At 41.8% G+C, this 10,634-nt stretch overlaps 1 protein-coding gene across 2 annotated transcripts; it reads left to right on the plus strand.

Moving 5' to 3' along the window:
* The first annotated feature begins 362 nt into the window (after positions 1–362).
* Positions 363–5,773, plus strand: LOC146661588 (uncharacterized). Of its 2 annotated transcripts, XM_085417742.1 has the most exons (5): positions 363–464; positions 1,414–1,595; positions 1,725–1,944; positions 2,095–2,234; positions 3,539–5,773. In XM_085417742.1, exons 2-5 carry the CDS (start codon positions 1,495–1,497, stop codon positions 4,698–4,700), a joined length of 1,623 nt encoding a protein of 540 aa, XP_085273868.1. In that variant the 5' UTR covers positions 363–464; positions 1,414–1,494; the 3' UTR covers positions 4,701–5,773. The 2 variants fall into 2 exon arrangements, with proteins under 2 accessions (XP_085273868.1, XP_085273867.1); XM_085417741.1 differs by having other exon boundaries at positions 1,725–2,234.
* Positions 5,774–10,634: the final 4,861 nt, after the last annotated feature.

Below are 10,634 nucleotides of genomic sequence, written 5' to 3' on the forward strand. Positions count from 1 at the left end.
TTTATTGTAACAAATAATTTAAGTACTGATTTGATAGAATTTGCTAAAATCTTTGTTTAAAGTACATAAACACATGCATTCATCCAGACACAGCAACATATGTTGTTATTGTAATAACTGTATAAAATTATACAATTATAATTGGCTGTAATGATATTTAATCAGGTTTCATGCCATGAAAGACTTATGGACTGAATTACAGCAGCAGGAGAGAGAGTGAGCGAGAGACACACTGGAACTCGTTCCTCTGGTGCTCTATCGCTCACTCTCACTGTGCCTTTCGTTCTTTGGGGGAGGAGATTCAACGACTCTTAGCATCACTGCAGAAACAGAGAGAGGGCGGAGCAGAGGGAGAGAGAGAAAAGAGCCGGAGAGACGATAGCAGGAGGCGATGAGACAAGGAGAGATTTAGAGACTGCAGCAGCACGAAGCGCAGGAGAACAGAACCGACAGCAGCGGTGTCTGTGAGAACAAACACACCTTACGCTTTATTTTACGTGTATCTAAGTGTTTGCACAGTGTTTCTGATCAGTACTTATCTGTGTCGGTTTTGCTCTCATGACTGATTTATGTGAACTAACCAACCCTGATCAGTACTGACAGGTAGTGCTCAATTGATATTCAACACCAGTGATCAATACTGTAGGGCTATGCTGTGTGTGAGTTCTCCTTTTGTGTATATGTGTGTTTTGTTATTGATTAGTAACAAGCAGTGATTCATTAAGGCTTGAGCAGTGTGATCAGATCAGTCAGAATATTAAATCATATGTATCAGTGTTATATTTGCTGATTGATTATTGATTTGTATTTTTGAAGTGGTGACTGATTTGCTGCAGTAGTGATCATATGTCACAGTAGTAGTGATTACAAAGAACAGTGTTCATGATTTTTACCTTCAACAATAGATTCATTTATTAAGAACAAATTGTTTTGATTTGTTACTGATTGGTGTTGAACAGTACTGATTTGATAGCACTCATCAGTAGGTATCATTCATACTGATCTGTATCAGTCATTATTAGACAGTAACATGTACCAGCCAGTATTTGCCTTCAGTATTAGTATGGCTGGGTGTAGGAGTCAGAATTAGGAGAGTCAATCACACGGTGTAAAGGTTCTGCTATGGAGCAGTAGTGCATGCTGGGAGGTGTAGTTCCTGCACTCTTAAATAAAAAATTGAACAGGCAAATGGGTTTAATATCCATCACGTGTCTGTCACTATGAGAATATTAGTGGTGAAAACTCACTTAAGAATACCAAACTTTGTACTGTTTGCTGAGTTTCAGTATCGATTGTGCACAGATGAACAGAACTGATATCAAACTAGTTTATGTCTGTCCCTCCAAACAACACAGGCAGCGTGTGATATCATAACACATCTCTTTATCTGACACTCTGTGTCTCTCTGACAAGAACTTGGTGTGACACAGTCCAGCTGAGATAGAGGTCAGCGGGGCTTAACCTGCTGGGCCACCATCTGATTGGTGGGTGGTGATGATCGCAACAGGTGGATTGCTGAGAATCAACGCACGCCGACAGGACTCGCTATCCAGACCACATAAACCACACGCACAGAAGAAGAAGAAGAAGAAGAGGTAATGCACACTCACAAACAGACACGCATTCAGAGGTGATGTAACCTGGCTGCGTGTGTTTTTCGACACACCTGGGGGTTAGTGATACGATGACGCAATTAACCAATGTCCCCGCCTCCCAAACCCTAGGAGGAGTGAGGTAGTGGTGGTAAAGGGGAAGCTGAAGTTGTGTTCAGTCTCGGGTCTCGTGGCTGCACTTGGCATTCTGGTTCTGGTTGTGGGTGTGGTCATGGTAGCTCTGGGCTATTGGCCTCGTGATGGATTGTTCTTCAGCTCTCAGCCACAGGAGGGCACCGCCATGGCTTCTGTCTCCTCAGACACCCCAACAACTGCACCTGCTGATGCCCAAGTGAGACACTACACCACTGACACTGTGTGTATTTTACTGGGCAAAGGTGGTTTTCATATTTTGACTGTTGTAATGCAGTCATTTTTCACATTTTGTCATGAAGTGTTTCTTATCTTAAGTCAAGTTGAACATCTGTCTGACTGTTTCCAGCGAGAAATGAGAGAAGGTGTACTGCAATCAGATGACGTGCAGGATAATGGAGGAAGCGATGATGGTTTTAACCAGACAGAAACCATAAATGGGACGACCAGACATCTTTCACAAGGTTTTCTACAGGACTTTCTGGACAGGTAAACAAACTAGCCTGTCTGCTTTAGCCGAGGCTGCCAGAACAGCTGTAAAGGCCCTTTGGGAAGTTCTGGACTTGCAGGGGAAATATCTCTTCATATTGTGGATGAGATAGCAGGGTAACATTCATACCATGTCACTGCAATCAGTTAGAAATTAGTAGGAAATTGAAATTGCTTTGAAAGAAGTTTAGTTCCTACTCTAAAGCCCTGTGTAAATATGGAACAATTCACTGCCTCACGACTGCTTTGCAGATTGTGGTTGCATATGGAGAAGATGTGGCCCCAAACCTTTAAATTCAGGTGTTGTCAGTCCCAATGCCACAAGTATTGAAAATCAAGCACCCAGCAATCTTCTTTGTGAAAAAAGGGGACATTGTTTCTGAAATTCACTGGATTCAAGCATAGTATTGTAAGAAGATGAAACATTTCCAACAGGCCAGTTGGGGAAATTCCTTCAATACCTTCCTCCAACATATTCCACAATCAATGGCATTATTGCAAAGTGGAAGTGCTCAGGAACCACAAGCACCCAGCGGCAGTCCACATGAAGTTACGTAATGCAAGTGCCAAGTGCTGTGGGGCATAGTTCATAAATGGTAAATGGCCTGTATTTGTATAGCGCTTTACTAGTCCCTAAGGACCCCAAAGCACTTTACACATTCAGTCATTCACACACAGGTGATGGCAGCTACACTGTAGCCAAAGCCACCCTGGGATGCACTGACAGAGGCGAGGCTGCCGGACTCTGGCGCCACCGGGCCCTCTGACCACCACCAGTAGGCAACGGGTGAAGTGTCTTGCCCAAGGACACAACGACCGAGACTGTCCAAGCCGGGGCTCGAACCAGCAACCTTCCGATTACAAGGCGAACTCCCAACTCTTGAGCCACGATCGCCCCAATATACCCCAATATAAAGGTTGCCTCAGCACAAAAACTGTGCTATAAGCTTCAAGGAATGGGTTTTCTGCAGATGTCCACATAGTGTATAGTCTGCTGTTATGTTCATGCATTTCTTTAACATCCTCGATAGGTTTTTCATCCCTGCTCAATACTGTAATCAGTACTGCACACATGCCACCAATGGCTATTTCATTCATCATAAACATTTCATTTTGTTAGATCAATAGCTAATTTCTTCTTGTATGAATGCTTCTTGACTGTGCTGGTGGAGATTAAAGTTGATACTAGTGAGCTTTGGCAGTCTATTTGGAATTTCTAAAACTCAGCATGGTCCTAAAAGTACTTCAGGGTGTTTTTAAGTAGCTCTCCTAAGGATTGGTCTGTTTTCTGATTGTCTCTTCAGGTATTTGTACTCTGATAGACTGAAGGTCTTTGGCCCACTCATCATGGGGATTGGCATTTTCCTCTTCATCTGTGCCAATGCTGTTCTGCATGAAAACCGTGACAAGAAGACAAAAGTCATAAACCTGAGGGACATTTATTCCACTGTTATTGACCTCCACAGCCTCCGGAAACCCAACACTTCCTCCTGCTGCTCAGCCAATCCCCCCAACAGCATTGTTAACTATATCCAATCAAAGAGCCTGGAAGCCAAACCCAGGGCATACCCTGACTCCCTGATAAACAGAAAGGGGGGAGGAGAAGGTGTGGGAGACAGTGGGGTGGGAGGTGGGCTGTTAACCATGCAACCTGGCAGCAGTAAAGGAGCAGGGGAAGGTTGGGGCAATGATGGAGGAGGACACGCAGTCTTCAGTATATACCAGGAACAAACAGATGCTCCTCCTCCCTCTTCCTCGCAGAGACTTTCCCTCCCCCAAAGTTTTAGCCCCACCCACCCCTCCACCTGCTGGACCACAAAGAATATGCTAAGCTCTTTCACCTTACCTCTGCGCCGCCCAAAACCCCCTGCGCTGCAGAGAAGGCACTCGGCTCGAGCCAGGACCAACCAGGGCTGGAGAGGGGACAAAGGAGAAGAGGAACAGCAGAGGAGGGACATAGGAGACGACAAACCAGGGGAGGAGGGTTATGGATGCCCCCCACCTCCTCAGCGCTACTCTAGTCCCCCCCTAAATAGACCCCTTCAGGATTCATTAACAGCTTCTTGCAGCTCCTCCGGCCTCTACAAGGAAGCACCGGGAGGCTCCCAGGCCCTGCTCCTCCTCTCCTCTTCCTCCCTCACCCCCTCCCACCTGTCCCTCTCCTCATTTTCATCCACACCACTGCCGCCCTGCAGGAGGCACAGCCTGTCGACCAGCATCAACATCACAGGTTATAGCAAATTAAAACACAGAGACAACGATTCATGTTCCCCATCATCACACAAAGTGATATCACAGGGTAGGCATCAAATGTCAGAGGAAGTGAAATCACAAAGAAAGTACTCTAACAAGGAGAAGTTGAGGATGATCTCACAGAAATATTCTGGTCTGACGCAGAAGAAAGACCAATCAGGACTTGACTCAGAGACTGACAGCACAACTCAGTATATGACCGAGAAACATTAGGGCCACATTCAAAGACTGTGTAAACACTGACTGTGTGAAGACGTCGAAATGGTGTGCGAATGTGGCTCTGTTGGTTTCTGAATTAGCAATAAGGAGTCTTCCAGAGAAGCAACAGCACAATATTCAAGAACCTGCTGTTTAGCTGTGTTGATCAGCTCTCTAAACTCTCACTGGAAAAGTTTGTATGGAACCTTTTGCCGGCAGAGAATGTGCAACAAAATGTTTCTGTGTTAATGTGGTAGCTCTCAAATAAGGGGATATTAGCCATCATCTGGAAAATGTGTGGAATGACTTTCAATGTACGGTATTCTGGGTTCCAAATGAAAAAGTGCAGACTCATCCATCACTTTAGTCTTCTGCATTAGTACATGACCACATAACTGCAGAAGAGCACTGTATCCACCAAAGTGTTTTGTGCCTCAGCCTTTTCATGCTGGTTATTATTATGGATGCCCAGGTAATGATATCCTGAGGAATCTGAAGTCAAGCTGAATGTAAGTGTTTTGTGTATGAGGTTCGATGTTATTTCCAGAAGACCTGTATTATTTTTATTTTTGTGAATGCAGTGCACTTCTGTAAAATAGTTTCAGTTTTTGTCAGTATTATGGAAAATTGCTTGAAGTAAAAAATTAAATGTACAGGTAACACATACCTGTTGTTCATATAAGTTACTCACTGTAGTGAGGATTTCCCATTTTGTTTCTACGACCTTTGCTGTGAGTTAGTTTTGACTGCATATCAAAATGAATCAGGATAAGTCAGCATTAAGCAATCTCACTACAAAACCTTAATTTAAATTGTTGGGAGGATGCCCAATGTCTTTAATTATTTCTATTAGTTTATCATTTGTACCCTGGAATACTTGTAAGCTGGGTTCATTACTTTCTATCAAGTGTACATGTTAACCTAAAAAGAAATGTACTCACTTTTCCCAGTTGTTGTTGACTTGCCGAGACGAAGCACGACTTCTTAGATTTGACTGATCCTAAACTACAAAGTTGTAGCTTCATGGAGTCTTCCACTGAAAATCTAACCTGCTTAACCTAAGTTTAATCTAAGCACAATATCACTGAAAATAAAGCACATTATGTTAAACCTTTTTTCATCTTTGTCTTATTCTAAATGTATTTATTGCTAATTCTTTTAAACTTGGGATTACCAGTCACGTGTTGTTCAGCAGGTAGAACCAAAGACAACGAGCCCCAGATTTTCCAGCTCTGGTCTGTCAACATGTTGGTGTTTGCCAGTTCAAAATAAAACAACTAAAGTTGTTTCATTTCTCTGTTTGGATATTTTTGTTGTTAAGGACAAATAACTGTAAAAACTAAGATATTGTTCTGGATATGAAGCATATTTTTTAGCCATTTAGCTCTAGTATAGTTAATTTCTATTTACAGAGGACTAGATGCAAGGTCTCCCTTCTGCACATCCACCTCAACTGCAGCCAATTTCTCCACAATGTGAAGTGGAATAGACGGCTAATGGTGAGCAATAGATAAACATCTATCTGGCAGAAGATAAGCCTCAATGCTTAAGGCTAACATTGAGCTAACATGTATAGCTCAATGTGGGCTACAAAACCCAATATCACAGCAAAGCATAGATTACACACGTCAGTCCAACTTGTTCCTTTCATGGTTTGGAGAGGCAAAGTGTGAAATGGATATGCATGTAGAAGTTGTAGTACCAGCAAGGGGAGATAATATATTTAAAAGCGAGAAGTTGCTAGTGAGCAAGAAAGTGTCCTTAATCGCCAGAAACAGTTAAGCTAAGTGGCTAATATGTATTTACATGTAAATCTGCTAATAATGTCTGTTTAAACACTTTCCTGATTATTTTCATGTTCATGAAATAAAATATCCCCCTCTGCTGGTAATGCAATTTACTGCAACTTCTGCATGTATATAAACGGACCCAATGGAGCGGCATGTCAATGTTTTGCCATGATACTGGGTAAAATAATGTAAAATAAGCTGAATATTTTTTCTGTCCTGGGCATACACAGGAGTGAAAAAAAGAAGAGCAAAGAGAAAACAAGGACAAAATGCAAACTATGGAACACTGATGAAGAAAATGAATGGTACGCAAATTCAAATGTAGAGAAAAAAAAGAAGTGAAGTTAAAATGTTTGCTCATTGCATGAAATAAGGCTGAGAAACCTGAGCATATAATAGCTTAACAAGCTTAAAAAATGGATCATTCACGGATCAGCCCTAACAATAAGCTTTATCACAAGGAAACTTAAGCATGAAAATCAAGAGTGTCAGTCTCCCAGCCTAGAACTGGGAACTGGTTCCACAAGAGAGGGGCCTGATAAATGGCCTGTATTTATATAGCGCTTTACTAGTCCCTAAGGACCCCAAAGCGCTTTACATATCCAGTCATCCACGCACACATTCACACACTGGTGATGGCAGCTACATTGTAGCCACAGCCACCCTGGGGCGCACTGACAGACGGGAGGCTGCCGGACACTGGCGCCACCGGGCCATCTGACCACCACCAGTAGGCAACGGGTGAAGTGTCTTGCCTAAGGACACAACAACCGAGACTGTCCAAGCCGGGGCTTGAACCGGCAACCTTCCAATTACAAGGAAAACTCCCAACTCTTGAGCCACGAGCGCCCAAATGGTTATCACAAGATAAGTGAAGATCTTCCTCCAGTCTACTTTTAGAAACTCTAGGTATCACAATTACTGCATTTTGAGAATGCTCTATTGGGATAAAATGCTTCTATTATATCTTCATTGGAATAATCACTGAGACCTTTGTATGTGAGAAGAAGGATTTAAAATTCAACGTCATTCAGGCCCTTATGTCTTAAGCCTTAAAAAAAACAACAATTCATCACCAAGGTTGGCAATGAATTCTCCTGCTGTATATATCATTCCCAGGAGCTGAGACATTTCTTCCCTGGAGGAAATGGTTGAATTTCTTTCCAAAATTGCAATAAAATTTGATGGTATTATTTCAGGTGATTTCAATATTCAAACTGACAACAGCAACAACTCAGACTCTGATAAACAGATGAAAAACAACAAGATTACACAGTTGATCTGATTTAAAATCTGGGTCCAAATTAACATTTCAAGTGTAAATGGACTGATCTACTCTCCCAGAGTACTCAAAGCACTCTATACAACATGCCACATTCACCCAAACACACTCATTCTGACAAGCACTTGCTCTATACTTAGAGCTTTCGTTAACTACATTCACGCTCCAATGGATGCATTGGAGACCAACTTGGATGTCTGCATGTCAAAGATACTTGATATGCAGACTGGAGAAACCAGGGATCAAACCACCAACCTTCTGATCAGTAGGTGACCTGCTCTACCTCCAGCGCTACAGCCACCCCTACGCGTCAAACAGGTTTGTCCTTGAAGTTGGACGACTGGATTGCTGAACAGCAGCAATGGAAAAGACAATTTGGGAAACAGTTTGTACGATTAAATTATGTTTTCCAAAATGTTTTAGAGTTCTTCACCCATGTTAACTGCATCCACCTCAAAAGCAGTCTGAATACACCTCAGACCTTGCTGATGCTGTGAAAATTATGAGTTTTCACCCAACAGCACACTGTGAAACAGAAACGTACTTTTCAGGGGCTTGGAAAGCTTTAAAAACCATGAGACTTGGCACACACCTTCAAGGTGAATAGGCTTTAAATTTTTACGGGACTTATTTATTAGTGTTGCAAACTGGCTCTGTAGCACCATCTATAAATGTTCTACAGAAGCAGCTCTGACACTATGCTTCATCTGTGTGTCTCATATTGTGCGGTGTCATGTAATGTTATGAGACATGCAAACAAGTCTCTTGGAGCCATATAAACCCAACACTTACGGCGCCACCTAGTGGTAACAGGGAATATGCAGTAGGTGACAATTATTATTCTATGAAAATCATATTTTCCTTGGTGGGCCCATTAATAATATTTAACACCGTGACATATAGGTACCCAGTATTCTTCATTGCCACCTAATGGGGATAGGAGTTGTTATGCAGCTGATTTACAGAACACCCAATTAGCATCCTGGGCTGAAAACATCCGCTTGAGCACATGGCATTCCTCACTTACAGCATGCCACAGCTTGCTTGAACATGTGCGAGTGTGCAAGGACTCTCACTGTCACTGCTGCTTGCAGCTTTAATAATATACTTCAGCTGAATTTATGAATATGTATGAATTTACTACTAATAATCTACTGTCTGCATTAAATCATTACCAGTTATTAATCTCTGGCTCTCTTCAACAGGAGGTCTTTTGTCCTGTCTCCCCCCTCGCTTCTGCCCTCTGTTGTTAATAAGTGCAGAAAAGAGCTTTGAAATGTTCACTTTCAGTTGCCTCTGTCTAACTGCCTCTATTTCACCTTATCACTTGCACCTTCTTCCATCACATTAACCTTCTGCATGTGCTGCTTCACTACATCCGTAAAGTTTAACCGTGGTCTTCCTGTTTTCCTCCTGCCAGGCAAGGAAAAGGCTGGTATCGGCAGCACCTGATTGGTAACTGTACTGTCAGCATAAAGGCTTATTTTAGAAAGGAAGTTAAAAGTGTACCATACAGACTGAGTTCTAGGTAGCCATTAGTAGTTACCTCCAGAAAAAACAGTGAACCGTGTGTGTGTGTGTGTGTGTGTGTCTGAAGATAAGCATTAATTTAAAAGTACTGTATAAGTGTGCTTTTACCTGACCTCTCCCAGAGCAGGTTAGGTTTGTAGTACAAGTTACCATGGTGATAAGGCAAGAAATGAATCAACATTTGTAGTACAGAAAACCCAGAGTTAACCTGAAGTTACCTGAATATCCTGCTTTGTAGTACACCTTCATAATAAAAGAAACTACTCTGAGGGGCATTTCTGCTGGCTTTGGTTTGCTTTCTGTTTGCTTGCACAGTACATGCTGTTACACTTTTCATAACCCTTGACAGACAAAAGCTCTTGTGCAGTGTTCGAAAATAACCTTTTCTGTGATTTTAAAAAGTCAGTTATCCTGGGAAACTACTATTCCCAGGATGCATTCCACACACACAACAAATCCCCAATCTCACAGGAGCCCATCACGATGGGTAAATCCAAAACAGCTGTAAGCCTTTCCCCCCATTCTGAGGTTGACAGCTGTAAGGAGGGGGAGGGGGGGTTAATCTGTGTGGGCGTGGCCTGATGTATCAGAGTAAAAACCAATAATCCATCCAAACAACAGACAGTTCTAAAGAGCAAGAGAAAGAAGAAAACAATCTACAAAAACCATTTAAAGGAATTTTATCTTCACCAGCTTCATTAACAGGACTTACCTGCACAGGTAAAACACATGTTGTTCTTATTTACTGTATGATACAACCCACAAAAGCATAGAAGTCATCTGTTTCATGAGTGATCTGTTTTTCTTTGCCACTATCATCTGTGATATCAAGAGTATGCGTTCAGCAAAATGATTAAATATTCCACAGCTTGCTCTATAATTTGCTCTATAATGCCTCCTGTTTTTTAAATGCAGTGTAACAAAAAAGACAAAAATAGGACATTTTAAAGGTGTGTGTGTGTGTGTGTGTGTGTGTGTGTGTGTGTGTGTGTGTGTGTGTGTGTGTGTGTGTGTGTGTCAGCCTTAAGCTGACATTTTGGTGATAATGTTTAGCCATATTTATTTCTTTAAGCACTGACTTACCTACCTTACGTTAACCACAGACAGTCAGAATTGTAGATGTTTTTTTCATTGTTCTCCTAAGTCTTGACAATCACAGAAAAAAATGTCTGTTTTGCTTTTATTATTATTATTATTATTAATAATAATAATAATAAATTTTATTCATAGGCACTTTTAAAGAGGCTCAAGGTCACCTCACATTAGTACAACAAAATAAAAACCAACTACAAAAGCTAATCATGGTAAAAAATAGACCAAAGTCATGATGAAGGGAAGGCAATTCTG

The sequence above is a fragment of the Rhamphochromis longiceps genome, linkage group LG9 (assembly GCF_057381845.1).
Source record: "Rhamphochromis longiceps isolate RC_006_pf linkage group LG9, R_longiceps_female_GT1.1, whole genome shotgun sequence".
Classification (NCBI taxonomy): Eukaryota; Metazoa; Chordata; class Actinopteri; order Cichliformes; family Cichlidae; genus Rhamphochromis; species Rhamphochromis longiceps.

Bases quoted from the DNA above. Each gene is read 5' to 3' on its own strand.
- LOC146661588 (XM_085417741.1), top strand. From the start codon at position 1,495: ATGATCGCAACAGGTGGATTGCTGAGAATCAACGCACGCCGACAGGAC. The intron at 1,596-1,724 runs GTAATGCACACT...CCCAAACCCTAG, and splicing joins AAGAAGAAGAAGAAGAAGAG to GAGGAGTGAGGTAGTGGTGG. The intron at 2,235-3,538 runs GTAAACAAACTA...TTGTCTCTTCAG, and splicing joins CTACAGGACTTTCTGGACAG to GTATTTGTACTCTGATAGAC.